General features: G+C 41.7%; 1 protein-coding gene across 1 annotated transcript in view; it reads left to right on the top strand.

Annotated features, from left to right (window-relative positions):
- MYRFL (myelin regulatory factor like) overlaps positions 1-16,896 on the top strand; it is a 128,108-nt gene that overhangs the window by 49,536 nt on the left and 61,676 nt on the right. The window contains exons 6-10 of the mRNA XM_055085208.1: positions 4,440-4,590; positions 8,152-8,347; positions 10,377-10,453; positions 11,607-11,717; positions 13,632-13,722. Coding sequence (XP_054941183.1) covers positions 4,440-4,590; positions 8,152-8,347; positions 10,377-10,453; positions 11,607-11,717; positions 13,632-13,722 — 626 coding nt within the window. The remainder of the gene's footprint in view (positions 1-4,439; positions 4,591-8,151; positions 8,348-10,376; positions 10,454-11,606; positions 11,718-13,631; positions 13,723-16,896) is intronic.

A 16,896-nucleotide genomic window follows, 5' to 3' on the forward strand; every position in this document is an offset into this window, starting at 1 on the left:
CAACAGATAGGAAATGTTGCATCCCTTGTTTAAATCCTATTCAAAGGTCACTGAAAAGCCATCTAAAGATAACTGGCTCCAGACAACAGTTGCAGAATGAGAAATGAGCAGGTTCCCAGGGGAATTAAAAAAAAAAAAAACCAGTCCAAATGCCATGTTTTCAGCAGAAGTTTTCCAGTGGAGAACTCATAATTGATGTTGCAGAGGCCTAGGGTTTTACAAAGGTCCTGGGGAAACGGCATATGGGTAGTGGAAGGAGGAGCTAGTCTTATGGGCAGGATTTTGATGGGAGAAGATGTTCTAAATCAATTAGTAAGACTTTTCCGGTGACCTTTTCCCCAGCAGTTCACTCTGGCCAAGGATGCCAAGAACCCTGTTTATAGGGATCACAATGTAGAATTACTGGGTTGCTGGGGGCAAATGTAAAATCTTGCCTAGAGAGAGAGAATGTAGCTGCTGGGCAGGCTCCTGCCAGCTGGTTCCTGTCCCCACATGGTCTGGACCCCAAATACGAGAGGGTTCCTGGTCCCACCTGATCCAAACTCTAAATAAAAGAGGGCTCATAGCCTCATATGGTTTGAACTTTAAATGCATGAGGGTTTTTCAGCCCCAGAGTCATAGCTTTTGGTCCACAGTGAGAGGTGCATGGGCTGAAGTCACACTGTGGAGTCAGGAAAAGTGCCTGTCTCATGTCTCCCGTAATCGGGGACTTTTCAAGCCTGACTTTTCTTGATTATCAAATGAGAATCACAATTTCTACTTCACCCATTTCCAAGACTTTTTAAAAAAGTAATGTATAAGAAAATATTTTGAAAGACATTCAAATGAAAGCTGTGAACTTTCTCCAAAAAGTTGGGAGTTGGGCAGTTTGCTACTTTCATACTTCTGCTTCTCTCTTCTGTTACATTTTCTCAAGAAATCCTCAGTGTAGCATGAAGAGAAGAGAAGGTTTGAATCCCATCTCTTCCACATAACAGCTGTGACACTGGACTAGTTATTTCAGGTCTTTGAACCCTAGTTTCCACATTTGTTAAATGGGATTAAGAATCCTTACCTTGTAACCACTTTATAAATCTGTTTGGCTGCATCTACGAAAACATATCCAATGACCCAGTGATTCCCCACCTAGGAATATACCTAACAGAAGTGTATACACATGCCCACTAAAAGACATCCCCCCAAATATTCATAGCAGCACTAGTTGTAATAACCATAAACTTAAAATAACCTAAATGGCCATCAAGGATAAACTGTGGTATATTCATGTAGTGGAGTACTATACAGCAAAGAAAATGAACAAACTACTACCATTTGCAACAACAATGAGTGAATCTCATAAACATGATGTTGGGCAAAAGAAGCCAACACATAAGAGTACATATCATATTATACCATTTCTATAAACTCCTCTATGGTGTTGGATTTCAGAATAGTGATTATTCCTGGGCAGGAGAAAGTAGTAACCAGAAAAGGGCATGAGCGCATCTTCTAGAGTGCTGGAAGTGTCCTATTTCTTCATCTAGTGGTAGTTACCTAGTATAATTCATTTTATAAAAAAGTACCAAATTGTGTGTACTCTCCTTCATATATATTATACTTTAATAATGAACGTTTATTGAAAAAAAAGGGATCCTTACCTTGAAGGTGAATTAACGAGTTGATGAGAAACTATGTCAAGTGTCTGGGACAGCGCCTGCAGCACAGAAAGCACACAGGACCAGTAGATAAGATTATTATTATTATCATTAATCTTGTGGGCCCAGATTGCCATCCCTGGGGCTCACCAGCTGATAGCTAGCTCCCAGGGAAGCCAGGACTATGTCAGTCCTATGGAGTGGCTGCCCCGAAAATCTTGCTGCTATGATGGGAAAGGTCTGGAAATACCTTTATCCTTGAGGACAATGTCCCCTACCTACTGCCCATCCTCCCTACCAGCACTTGGAGGAGTGGAGCTGACCTTTGGTTGATTCCCCTGGCACCTTACTGCCATACTTGAGTAGGAAAGGGTCCCAGTTAGCTGGTATTCACTCATGCCCATGACATTAATTATTTCACATCAGATAGAGTTACTATGGAGGCCAGGAACAGAAGTATTTGCCAAGGCTTGTTAGGAATAACTGAGTCACCTGAGTTGAAACAGATCCGTGTGATAATGACAGTGCCGCTAATACTAACCAAAGGCACCATTGTTTAAACTCTTACTGGTGGCAGACACTGTGCTAAGCACTTACTGACATGACTCACTGAATTCCTCCAACAGTCCTGGGAGGCGTCATATTGTTACTTACGTTTTGCAGGTGAAGAAACTGAAGCCTAGAGACATTAGACCATTTTCCTAATTGTGTAGCCAGTAAATGTAGAGTTGTGATTCAAACCCAGTTCCATCTGATTCCAAACTCCAAGCTCTTGAACTTCCTTTATCCTCTCTCCGTTGGAGGAAGGAGGAAGGAGGAAGGAAAGATGGAAGAACTAGTTTCTCCCTTTCCCTGAACTTGGTATAAGCAGGCAAACCATGGAAGGTTTTTTGTTTGTTTGTTTTAAAAAGCTTTTGAGCCAGGTAACTTTTGGAGGAGTGAGGGCATGAAGAGCTACTTGCATTGCTGACCTCCTGTATCCTTTTTATTTTATTTTGGCTGCACGGGTCTTAGTAGCCGCACGCAGGATCTTTTTTTAGTTGCGGCACGTGGGCTTCTTAGTTGTGGCATGCATGTGGGATCTAGTTCCCTGACCAGGGATTGAACCCGGGCCCCCTGCATTGGGAGTGCAGAATCTTACCCACTGGACCACCAGGGAAGTCCCTGACCTCCTGTATTCTTAGCTGGGAAAAAGTTTTTCAGGATTTTGAGAAAATCCTTTCCCAAAACGGTTGTTTACAAAACCCCCAAAACAGATGTTCTGCTTAGGTGACAGGTAATAGTGATACCCCAAGAAAAACACAATTTCTGTGACATTTGGGATCCAGAGTAACCTGAAGCAGCTCTGCTATTTACTTAAGAAGTCCTCAATAAAAGTATAAAAAAAGAAAGCTAGATGAGTGAAGGAAAAACCAGCCACATGCCCCTGCATTTTCCAAGCTGTGGGCTAAGTGCACAAACTATATAGAAGCTGGTGTCGTATCCCGTGATGTTGCTTACAGCCGACACCTGATCTTATGTACACACACTATTTCCCTTTCACTCCTGATATCAGGCATGAGTGAAGGTAGGGGAGCTCACAGAAAAGGGAAACAGCAAACTTCCTAATGGAATTTACATAAAGTTCTTTTGCGGTTGAATTTTGGTACAATTAGACAAACTCAAATTAAACAACTTGCAAGGATTATGCAAAAATAGTGGCTTGCACATGTGAAATTGCTGTTATTGGACCATTTTTGATATAAAAAAGTAGCAATTTCATATAGTTAATACCACCTTCTAACAAGATATTCTGTTACGTTATCTTGGTATTAGCTTTGAAAGTCCTTTCACTTGTATTATGATATTCTCTCTGCTTGTGTGATGCTGAAAGATGGGCAGGACACCTGTTTCAATTTCCGTTTTGCCGTTGAGGGGAATTAAGACACTAAGTGAATAAATGACTCATCTAAGTTCAAAAAGCTAGAGACCACAGAATCTTGGTGCCGCAAGGGACCTATAATAGATTCGAGTGTATTGGTTGCAATTAACAAAAACAAAGAAACAAAGGACAAAACCAAAAAAAACAAAAACAAAAACAAAAAAACCCTCAAACTGCCTTAAGCAAAAACAAAACAAACAAAAAATCAAAATGAGGGGCTTTACTGGCTCCTGTAACCCAAGATTTAGGAGTGGATCCCAGAACTCAAATCATGCCATCAGTTCTGGGTGCCCTTCATTCTCAACTCTGCCTTCCGCTGTGCTGGCTTCATTCCCAGACAGGCTTTTCCCTCATGTCCCAAAATGGTGCCAGGAGCTCTTGGGCATGTGACTTACAGGTTCAAACCTCATGAAAAAGAATCAGCATCTTTGAACTCATCTTCTCTAAAGTGCTGAGATCCACTTTGCTTGGATGGAATTAGGCCATGTGTCTACCTGGTGCAATTACTGATGCAAATAGTGAATGCTGTAGTTTGATTGATCAGTCCTGCGTCCCCTGCCCTCCTCGGGCTGGGAGTGGACTCCACCTGAATCACACAAACTGGGAGTGAGGAGATGCCATGACAGAAATAGGGTAGATAGATACTGAGGGAAACCTTTCTAACAAGGGCTTGCCATGGCACCTTAGAATCACTGACCCCAAGCTGCTCATTTTACAGATGAGGAAACAAGGCCAGCCGCATGCCCCCTGCCTCCCAATACTTGTTACCCCCCACACGGCCCCTCTGCCTCATACATGGCCTATGCATTTGCTCCGTGCAGCTGTCTGTGAGCCTAGGAAAAACAGCCTCGGAGGAAAGATTTAATGCACTGATTTCTTTGCAGTGACGAGTAGGGGTCACAGCAGTGAAGTGCAAGACCACGACAGTGAGAGACAGAACATGATGCTTGTGGACCAGTGCTCTCCTGCTTTGAAGTGGCAGCCATACCGAAGCGTTCCTTGGCATAGTTTATTAAACAGTCAATATGAAAAACTGTAAGTGGCCTTAGGAACCCTGTGCTTGGCTGGAGAATGAGGGGAGAAAGGCGGTGCTGACTCTCAAAACTAAAGCCAAGTATTTGAGCTTTGATGCCACCCCTGATCAAATGGGATGCATCAGTCAGAAAGTGTGTCTTACTCCTTGTATTTTGCATTTTAACAATAAATAGTTGGGACATGGGTTTCTGGCCTTCAGGAATCCAGACTGGTAATTCTAACTCATAATTTACCAACTAAATCATGGAGAAAGAGGGAATCTTTCTGAGATCACATGCCGAGTTTAAACTAAAAGCCGGAAAATGGAGATTTCCCAAATCATTAACATTTAAACCTGCAGTTAGTTAAAAATTCCATAGAATAGTTTTGGGGGGCCACATTAAATCGTTGCCTTCCCCAACATCTGTGCTGCAAATCGGTATTGTCAATTTATTGTCAATACAGCCTGCAGCGATCATAGTTGATGGTGGCTTTATATTAAGAGACTGAAATCAAGCCATACAAAATAACCTTAAACTGGAAAATTTTCATCCTATTCTTATGCCATTATAGTTTCAAGAAATAAATGTGGACTTATTCATTATTGCTCTTAAACATCCTTCAAGCCTTCTCTTTATTCCTCAGGATATAATTTACCTACCCACCTCTTCTAGAATTTTCATTGATTACAAATGCCTTCTTGAAACACTGAAGCGTGTTAATGGTTAAAGAATAGGATTTTCAATTAATAAACATAATATGAAATGAGAAACGCTGGGCTACAAACTTGGGGGTCTTCAGGGTATTTTCCAAACTCAAATATAGCTTCATTAAGAGCAAAACTTATCGCTAGGACTTTTATGTTGGAGGAACTAGACGGAAGAAATCTTTTCCGTAAAATCTAAGGAGTTAAACAGACTTTGGGAGTTGGTATGTTTAATAGGAGACAAAAAGAAGCAAGTTGCTACTTGTTTCATTGAAATGTCACAACTTGTATCTTTGCTACTGTGTGCAATAGAAAAAGAAAGGAAGGATCCATAGATCTTGGTTTTGAGTCAGCCTTCGTTTGATGATTTTTTGGCGATTCTTCCATATTCTATCCTAAGTACGAGTACCAAGGGATGAAACTGTCACACATATGCACAGTATTTTAATTGAAGCCTATAATGCTTCCTAGTCTGTATGTATTTGAGTTGATCAAGTTTTCAAGGTAACATTTATCTCTCTTCTTACTTCAGTAGGTATTTTAAGTTTATTTGGACAGCCAATCTATGCTCCACTGATCTGGAAAAAAAGGAGAACACAAGTAGTATCAACTCAAAGGTGTAGAGGCAGATTTATTTTGAAGGCTTAGCCGTAATTCACTTTTCTTAAGCAAAAAAGGAAGGCAATATTCTTCTGGATTAGAACTCAGGCCATCTTGAATTCACTACTCACATCATTGATACAGAAAATCACTTGTCTCTTCTTAGATTATTATGTCTAACTTGTTACAAAAATATCATTTTCATAAATAACCTAAAAGCAATAAAGTTAGGGGATTAAAATTTTATTACACCTTTTTTTGGTGGGAATGATATTGACAACATGTGTTAAAAAGAGTTTTTAAAAGGCCAGTTTAGTTGACTTTATAATTAACTTTTGATATCAAAAACAGAATTGCTACTCTTAGGTAGGTAGAATAGAATAGTTTCTGTAACCAGAGATTTGTGTTTAAGATTCAGAATACTCTTCAACTGTATGGGTTGATTCAGTTTCTCCTTACAGCTGTCCCTCAATTTCGGGCTAATGCTCATATATGAGCTGCAAATCTTACCTTCTTTCCTTAGAGTTTTTATTTTTTTGGGGGGGGCGGGTAGGAGTTTATTAATTAATTTATTTATTTTTGCTGTGTTGGGTCTTCGTTTCTGTGCGAGGGCTTTCTCTAGTTGTGGCAAGCGAGGGCCACTCTTCATCGCGGTGCGCGGGCCTCTCACTATCGCGGCCTCTCTTGTTGTGGAGCACAGGCTCCAGACATGCAGGCTCAGCAGTTGTGGCTCACGGGCCTAGTTGCTCCGCGGCAAGTGGGAATCTTCCCAGACCAGGGCTCGAACCCGTGTCCCCTGCATTAGCAGGCAGATTCTCAACCACTGCGCCACCAGGGAAGCCTGGTTGTCGGGCCTTTGATCAGCTTCTTGAGGGTAATCAGTGACCTAGTGAGTTGATCCATTGGTGAGGTGCTTAACTTGCAAAGAACACAAACACTCTTTTCCCAGGAGACCCATTCATAGTTTCTGTCTCTGAAATTAGAGGAAAATTTAGAAACTCTATGTTGTTCATTAAATGGCAGCCATCCAAATTGAGATCCCAGGAAGCAAAGATCCACAGAGTGACAGAGAGCTAGCAAAGCAGTTAAGTACTGCCCTCCTCTGTGTGTTATCTGAGGAAGGAGCTCCCTTCCTGAGGAACATTTAGGAAACTTGATGCATTAAAAATCATGTTCCATATCTACAACGTATATGGAAAAAATTACCAAAGGAGTTTTCAACTTTTATATTTTCTTCTCTACTTGATAATGTTACATGTTTAATAGGTTTTATTTTTACTAACATTTAAAAGTATTTAAATAAACATATAATACACAAAACATTGCCAATGAAAATGATTTGATAAAACAAATAAAACAAGAGTCTGATCAGCCACCCCACCATCATCCCATTTTTTTTCTTGCAGAAGTAAACAGCATAGTAGGTATTCAGTGCTATTATCAGATCAGGAAGATAAAAAGGAAATGACCATACTTTAGTGAAAACATGTTTTCAATCAGTAGTCTGACTGGCTCTGGTTACTCTGGTTTAAAGCTATTGCTGGTAGTTCTGACCAGTCTTCTTTTTTCATATGACTGCCAGGAGGCTGAACATTCATTCATCTGAGTGATATGCATTCATTCATTCGTTTGAGTGTGGTGTTGCTGATGAAATTCGAGATTTTTTTTTTTTTTTTTGCGGTACACAGGCCTCTCACTGTTGTGGCCTCTCCCGCTGCGGAGCACAGGCTCCAGATGCGCAGGCCCAGCGGCCATGGCTCACGGGCCCAGCCGCTCGGTGGCATGTGGGATCTTCCCGGACCGGGGCACGAACCCGCGCCCCCTGCATCGGCAGGCGGACTCCCAACCACTGCGCCACCAGGGAAGCCCGAGATTTTTTTTTTTAAGGAGGAAAGAGATGAATTCTATCCCAGATATTTCATATGTCTGATTAATGTACTAACTTCTCAACTTCTAGCCTACGTCTTTCTGTTGTACAGTGGAGTCAAATTAGAAGTCTAGGGAGCACAAAGGGAAAAGGCAGGCTGAGGAAACAATGCTTCCATTTGGCAGGAATTGTGCTTCTTCCTCGTGAACAAAAAGCTGGGAGAGAGCCAGCTGTATTCTGAAATACTATTTTCATTTCCTTGGTGAAAATTAATGAAATTGATTAAATATAGCAACAGGTACTTTCCACAATATATTTTCTTGAAATGTTTCTATAATTAATATTGTTCATGAAAGAAAATGTGTAGAAAATATTTGTAAAACCGGTTTCTTGCTTCCACTTTTCATAGACCTGATATAGGCTATCGAGTTGTTACAGACAAAGGATTTAATTTTTCACCAGCAGATGAAGCTTTTGTTTGCCAAAAGAAGAACCACTTTCAGATCACCATCCACATCCAAGTTTGGGGAAGCCCAGAATTTGTCAAAACCCAAATGGGTCCAAAGCCAATAGAAATGTTTTACTTGAAAGCTTTTGGGATTAAGGTAAGTCTTTTATTTAGTTCAGTTTAATTCAGCCAACATGTACTAAGTGTTCCAGTTGTCTGTTGCTGCATAACAATCTATCCCCAAACTTGGCCACTGAAAATGATAACAGTCATTGATTTGGGTCACACATCTGCATCTTGGTCAGGGCTTGGCTCTGACAGCTCATCTCTGCTCAGGAGTCATCAGCTAGGGCAGCTCATCTGGGCCTGGATCCAGTTTCCAAGATGGCTCACTCACGTGTCTGTCAAGTCTGTGCTGGCCATCAGCCAGGAGCCCACAGGGGGCTGTAGCTGGGAGGCCTTGGCTCTTCTCCACGTAGATGTCTCTGTGGGACAGCTTGTGCTTCCTCACAGCATGGCGGACGGCTTCTAAGAATAAATACTTCAAGACACAGGAAATGGAAGCTGCCAATTTCTTAAGCCTAGGCTCAGAATCTGGCAGAACCTCACTTCAAACTACAGTTTTAAAGTTTTTTAGTGTATAAATCTTGCACTTCTTTTGCTGAGTGTAATTATTGTATTATTTTTGATGCTGGTGCATTTTCACATGCAGTAAGTTCATAGTTTTCACTGAAATCTCAAAGAGGTCTCTAACTTAAAAAAAGCCAAGCTAATCTAGTCAATGCCCCCTCTTTTCCAGTTTAACAGAGGGGAAAACCAGGCCCAGTAAAGTCACACAGTTCATCCAAAATATTAAATGATAGAGCTGGAATTAGAATGCAGGTAGGATGACTTCTGAGTGATCAACGAGTATTTATTACATTATTACCTCAGATCCAGCTCCTTAGGGTGAGGAACATCCATTATCTGCATATTTTTTTTCTGACCTGGGCTCAGGCACTGAGTCTCCCAAGGTGGGGCTTGACTGCTGAACACATCAGCTGATCTTGCTCCAAACCAAGCTCTTAAAGAAAATCAATCCAAACCAAACCAAAATAAAAGAAACAACAAACAAACAATAATAAAGTATATTTTTCTGATTATGGAATTAATATGAGTCCATTGTGAACATTATGGAACATAATAGAAAAGTATGAAGAAGAGTAAAATTCGTTCGTATTTGGGATCCACCACTTGGTAGCCTAATGTTTCCTCATTTTTTTCTATTATTAAAATTAATCTCATATTGATAATATTATATTGTGAAAATGGCATTATATAATATCATTAAAGTTTATAAAATATTATTTACAAAGATGATAATGGTTTTCCATTATATCGAGATACTACCATATTAATTCCTGTATTATTGTCAATTTTGTTTATTTCCAATTTTTTATTGTCATTGATAAAACTGCAGTGAACATCCAGGTACATCCATCCTTGTATGGGATAAATTCCAAAAGAGGGGTTACATATCGAACATATGATCAGTATTAAAACACTTGATGTTGGTGGCCCAGTTGCTTTCCAGAAAGACTGTTACTGTGCAAATACCTACAAGCCATATATGATAGGGCAGATCTCACCAGGCCCTTGCCACTCTCTTCACTAATAACAAGAGTTTGTAGCAACTACTGAATAAATGTCATTCCTATATTTTATTTATTTTATTGTTTTTTGTTGTTTGTTCTTATTAGAATGCAAGCTCTGCAAGGGCTGGGATTTCTGTTAGTCTCGTCTTCTCATCTCTAATGCCTAGAGCAATGCCTGCTGCACAGCAGGTGCTCAACAAGTATTTATAAAATGAATGACTAAATGAATGAATGAATGAATGAATGAGTACATGTATCCTTTGAGCTGCCTTGCTCCTGTGTTGTATTAGTCCACTCTGTATTCCCTGTATACCTGAAATCCTCTGTTGTCTTGTGTTTTCTTTGTTTAGTTCTACAGGTATTTGTTTCTTTTCTCACCAATAACACACTGCTTTAAGGTGCCCTACATCCCTTCAGTGACTTGCCCCTCCTGCAAAGTGCCTAACATGATGCCTTGGGAAACTTTAAGTATTTGAAAATTATTTACTACTGAACTTTTTAATTAATAAAGAAATTAATTATTAAGTAATTACTTTTTGTTGTTCTACACAGGTGGAGGCCACCAATCAAATAATTGCTATTGAACAGTCCCAAGCAGATAGAAGCAAAAAGATTTTCAATCCTGTTAAGTAAGAATTTCTTTTCTGAATTCCCTTGTGAATGTTTTGGGAAGAAGGCCTATTGCCGAATTTATTTTGTTTATTTAAAATGAATTCTGCTGTAGGAACTAAATTAGTAATAATATGTTAATATTATGAACACATGCTTATCAACAAAAGTAGGTAAAATACATTGAAATAATCACAAAAAAAGTCTTATAAAAAGTTCCACTTTAAGGTCATCATTATTCATCTGATCATTTATTACTGACAACCTTGCTAACAACTTTGGTTCCTGGAGATAGACGATGATTAGATCTTTCTTTTAATTTTTCATTTAAATCAGCGTGATGCTGATTGAATTGATTTCAAGGTTCTGGATCCATGCTGTGCTTACAATTCATTTTTTCTTGTTTTTTTTTTTTAAAGCAGTGTTGATAGATTGCCTAATGGGTTCCAAAATAGAAAGCATACAGGACTGGGATTATTCAAAACAATGTGGTGGTCCAAAGCAATATGGCAGTAAAGCAAGAGGTTGCCCTATAGAATGAATGGGATTTGCTTTTCGACTGATTTAGCTGGGATGATTTGACCCTGAGTCAATCCTATTTGGGGGAAGAAGATGGTCTTACAGCCTGGACAGGCCAGCGGGAGCTCAGCCTGGAGCTCAAGCAGGAGCCGCAGTACAGACAGCGCTGCTCTTGCCTGGTGCATCTGGGTCTCCCTCGCTGCGAGGCTGTGTGTGCTCTTCCTTAGGAGCACGCTGCCTTCCACAGCCAGGTCAGGAGAGGGCAGATACGTGAAGGAGATGCGAAGGAGTTCATGAGGAACCTAGAGGAACCGCTTCAGTCAGGAGGCGAGTGCTCTAGCAACCGTGGCACAGGTGAAACAGCTTTTCTCCTGTTGTTGTGGTCAAAGAACCCGTCTGTGGGAGTATGCGACCCTTACGAGTCCGAAACTCCGGGCTTGAGCTGCTGCTGGATGAACGTTTCTAACTATTCAAGAATTACTCCCTGGCAGCCATTCCTGACCAGGCTGTGGGTACTTTACTAAAAATCAGGGTCCTGCACAGTGTGATGAGAGCGGGGGCCTGAACATACCTGAGAAGCTAAGAATGAGTCCGATATGATCAAAGACTCTGTGTTCTCTTACAGTCTCTCGGTATTTTTGTTGTTTGTTTTAGAATCGACCTGTTGGCCAGCCAGGTAACCAAAGTAACGCTGGGCCGGTTACACTTCAGCGAAACCACGGCAAATAACATGAGAAAGAGGGGAAAGCCAAACCCTGACCAGAGGTACTGGCGTGGTGTGTATGCCTCAGGCTGGCTGGTTACGTTACCTGACGGCCCAGGGCCCTCCAGCGGCCCCTCTGATCTTCTTGGTCCTACCAGCCGGCAGGCCGGGCCTCCCTCAGTTGCTTCCCTCCCTTCTCTGACTCTTTGCATTTGTTGACCCATCTCATTTACCCTTAGACATCTTTCTTCTTCCATCCTCACTCCTCTCCTGCCCAGCGCCCGGTCATCTTGTCTTGATTCTCTCCATGATCCTCTAGAGGGACCATATGTTCATGTCTCAAGGCTGGCCGAGGGTTGAGGATTGACTGCATTTCTTGAATTCTGTGTGCTGGCCACTAGTTTAATGACCCGAGCCCTGCAGCTCCGCTGTAGCATTTTTTTGAAAAGAAAATAAATTTCCATTAATGATTTATACCTGTGGTTCTCATAATGTGGTCCCAGGACTAGCAGAGATGGCATCACCTGGACACTTATTCGATACGCAAGTTGTCAGGCCTCACCAAGAACCTACGGGATCAACAACTCGGGGTGGGGTTCAGCAATGAATATTTTAACAAGCCCCCAGGTGATTTGATGCATGCAAGTTTAAGAACCACTGGTTTTAGAACATAGGTTTTGGAGTTGGAGGGAATTGAGTTTGAATATTTCATACTGCCATTTACTAGCTGGGTGACCCTGAGCATGGAACTTAAACCTCTCTGAGGTTTGCTATTCTGTAAAATGGGGACAATATCCATATTTTACTCCAATAAGGTTGTTTTGGGGTTCTAAATGAAATAATGTAGATAAACTGCTTAGCCCAGTGCATGGCACATTTTGAGCACCCAGTAGATGATGGCTAATCATCGTCATCATCATAACAATTATTAGTATTACTGACTTACTTTAGATAAAGGGGAGAACTCTTACCCTCCAGGGATTAGAGACTTTAGAGTGTTACAGAAGTTGGTGAAGTGTTTTTTTTTTTTTTTTTTTTTATGCAGTTCTTAAAGCAAAAGCTTTTCTGATAGGGATAGTTTTTATTTTGACTTTCAAGAAGTGGTCTAATAAGGACCTAACTGTATAGCACAGGGAACTCTATTCAGTATGCTGTAATGACCTATATGGGAAAAGAATCTAAAAAAGAGTGGACATATGTATATGTAGAACTGATTCACTTTGCTTTACACCTGAAACTAACACAACATTGTAAATCAACTATACTCTGATAAAATTTTTTTTACAAATGCATCATGCTTTATAAAAAAAACAAAAAGAAATAGTCTAATCTTAAAAATGTCTCATCAATGGTACACATGAAGAAGCAATTAAAACCACAGTGAGGAAGGTTGCCTTGATAACAATCAGAAGGGAGGGTTCTGGTCTTTGACTAAAGTCATGGCCAGAGGATGTGAAAGGTGCAGTTTCCATGGCCAAGAGCAGATCAGGGCGGAAGGAGCCTGTGTGGCTGGGCAAGCCCTGCTGGGTCACCATCCATTATGGCCTAGGATGTGTGGCTTGGATGGCTCTGGACAAGGGGACCTGGAAGGTGGCTTTTTGTTGTGCAAGTGTGCGGGAGCAGTGCTGTGTTGGGGGCCCAGGAATGCAGCAGGGTGAGGTCTGCACCAGGCCAGCGCAGATGGGCTGAACCCAGGCCCCCAGCAGGATGTCTGCTCAGTGAAGGCTGCTTTGGACCTGCAAAACAGCTCACACATCCCTCAAGCCGGGCAAAGGGCAGACCCAGAACAACAGCGAGTGAATCAACTCCTCTCTGGTTTCGCAGGAGGGGCAACTTAGAGCAGAAGAGAAAATCTTTAAATACGCGAACCCATCTGGGTAAATTCACTATTGATTAACTGTTGGGTGGCATTCGATTGCACAAATTATGTCTCTGTTTCCTGATGTGTTGGCATTGGTCTGCTATTTCTGAACTAGATACTTCATGCTGGTGGTCGGACTGTATGCTGCTAACCAAGACCAGTTCTACCTGTTGTCTGCTCACGTCTCTGAACGGATCATTGTAAGGGTGAGCTCAGTTCTTTGACTTTTCTGGATCCCACATGCTTTTTCACCTGTAAGTAGACTTTGCATATTCAGTGGAACGCATGAAGTATGCAGTTTCTCAATTGCCAATGATGACAAAGATCATGATCGCAATAGCAGAGACTGTTATTTTTAGTTTTTACGCAGTGGTTCTCAACCAGAACTTTTGTCTCCCAAGGGTCATTTGGCAATGTCTGCAAACATTTTTGGTTGTCACAGCTGGGGGTGCTACTGGCATCTAGTGGATAAAGGCCAGGGACGCTGCTCAACACCTTATGATGCACAGGACAGTCCCCACAACAAAGAGTTATCCCTCCCCAAACGTCAGTAGTGCTGCAGTTGAGAAAGTTTTTACAGTATGTTCTAGGCACTGGGCTAAATAATTTCTATATGACATCATTTTACATTGTTTCATTTTTACATTACATTCCTTATACCCAGAGGAGCTAAGGCTTAGGAGGAAGAGAAAGTCATCCATGAGCACAAAGCTGATAAATGATGGAGCCCGGGTTATAACCCAGTTCCTCTGACCCCAAAGCCCAAGGGTAGGGAAAGAGGTAGGAAGGCATTCCATGTCCCAAAGTGAATGGTGACCCCAGGGACATCTGGGCCACTGCGCAGCACACAGTAATGGCTCAGCACGTTTTGCTGAATGAATGATTGGTCACAGCTGTGGACGGGAGTCTTGGCAGCCACAGAAACATAAAGCTGTTGGCAGCTGTAGCTGCATCTGTGAGGGGCCAGGCCGGCCAGCACAGAGAATGCCAGGGGCATGAGGTAACAGGTAACCACAGGCCTGGCAGCCCTGGGAGGGACTGCTTTGTTATGGATCTTTGAAGTGGCACAGGGGGACAGGCACACTCCAGTAGGGAAAATGGTTTACAATGGGCACGTGTCCACTTACATGGCTGTTAAACTTCGGCCTGGGGACAAGATCTGCCCATCTGGGGAAGTGAGTCTTCCCTTGCTTGCCTTGAGCTATTCTGAAACAAAGGACCCTCTGTGTAATTCTTCTAGTCAATAAAAAAGAAGGCATCTATTAGTGGAACTCTTGACACTGCATCTCAGAGTTTCAATGGAAGTAAAGTAATGATGGAAATGAGCTAAAACACTGATGGTGAGGGCCGGCTATGTGCCTGCCAGCATGCATGCCCTGGGCTATGTTTTTATGGGGCCTGATCTAAGCTGTGGCAAAACAGCCTCCTTTGGGGCAAAGGCAGGTGGGGTCCCCTCCTTTGGTCATGAGCCAAGGGCAGAGGTTCCTGCCCTTCCCTCAGAAGGGGTCAGAGGGGTCTTTGACGCCTCACCTGACGTAATCTGGGATTGCTTCGCTGTGCTAACAAATCCGATTTAAGTCAAGTCTGGAAACCTAGGTTGCTTACTTTTTCTGATTCCTCACAGGAAGGAATAAAGACAGACAATGCCTTTCTTTTCAGAGTTAGGGTAGATTAGATATCATGAAAGTGCCTCTCTGAGCTGTGGAATTCATGCTTGAGTCAGGCAGTCTGCTAGTCTCCTGCATACTTTAAATAATTTACCTGGTGTTGAGCTTTCTCCATTTCCTGCTGACAGCCCCTGCAAAGCTATACTTTGGCTGCCATGCGAGTCTACACAGCAGCATCGTGAGAGGGGCCACACCCCTGGACATTGTGTTACCGGAACTCTCTGTTAATGGGCACGTTCTCGTATCTAAAGCGCAATAATTTCACTCATAATGATGGCTTTGAGAAGTTGAAAGTTTCTGCAATTTATGTTAAGTATGAATACTAAAAAAAAAATAAATAAATTAGTATAGATTTGATGTTATATTATTCACTACGTTTTTATTTTTTAAAAATGATTGTATTCCAGATTCAGTGGCTTTCTTCCAGCCATAATTTTTGGTTAAAGGGAATACCCTATTCTATATGTGTGCTGGGTAACACAAGGGTTACCTTCACAGCAATGAGGAAAAAATGATCGTAATAATATCTTCCCCTCAAACTGGAAGTATCTTATTGCTATTATTTCATTCTAACCCCAAAACGCTGAATGAAAATGAATGCAGACTTTTGAATTTGTTTAATCATATAATGTTTAAACCAACCAAGAGAAAAACTGAATTGAAGAAATGGCATTATTGGTTGAATCAGTGAGTTTTAGAAATGTCCCCAGAGCACACTTCTTGCCCCTGAGATTCTAGAGCACTAAACAGGTATATGTATCATGGGTTGAGCAGAGGACAGACCAGTCTTCATTCTATAAAAAAGCTAGATGTGCCCTCTTGGGTCATGGTCTGGGTCTGTTAGTTTGAGTTCTAGAATGAAGGAAGAAAAATGTGACAATTAAGACATTACAAGACCTGACCACTTTACATGGAGACCTGCAAATTGCATTCAGCAGATCCAGATTCATTTTGAGACCTAAGAGTCATTTCTCCCCATAGCAGAAATTAACATAAGGGCAATTGTATGAAGGCTGGAGTAGATGAATTTCAGGGCTCCAGGAGGGGTTCAGGAGACCAGGCTGGTCAGAATTCTCCTTGGAGAGAGAATGGCGGGCAGGACCCAGCAATTATTCATCCGGGTTGTCAATCAAAACAGCTTTGGAAATATATTTTGGTCCCATTCTGTAAACTGACCAATTTAATGGAAATTAAAATTTACTCCAAAGAACAGATTTATTTCCCAGGTCTTTGTTTCGGGGAGCATTCCCCAGCAGGATTCCTTCAGATTCTCCTTGTTAATGACTAGGCTCCCCTTCAGCTCTACTTTTCTTCTAAAACACAATTAAACCTGGTTTGAAGTGTTGCAGGCAGGAGGGATGATTATTTTTGTCTGCCTTTCAAAGACACACCAGGGTTTCCTAGTTTTGAACACTAATAAATTATTTCAGTTATTTTCCAGAATAATAGAAATGGGCACATCCCCCGAAAGTCCTCCTTTATTGCTGTGCAACTGCAGGGTCATGAAGGTGGGAAACCAACACCAAGGGCCAGGAGAGACAAGGGAAGCAATGCAGTTGCAAGGATGGCAAGGTATGGGGGGAGAGCAGAGCCATTTCAGGTGCCATCTCAGTTTTCACTGGCTCTTGCCCATTTCTGACCACAAATCTCCCTTCCCTCTCCCAACACACTAGAGCTACACACACACACACACACACACACACACACACACAC

The sequence above is a fragment of the Physeter macrocephalus genome, chromosome 6 (assembly GCF_002837175.3).
Source record: "Physeter macrocephalus isolate SW-GA chromosome 6, ASM283717v5, whole genome shotgun sequence".
Classification (NCBI taxonomy): Eukaryota; Metazoa; Chordata; class Mammalia; order Artiodactyla; family Physeteridae; genus Physeter; species Physeter macrocephalus.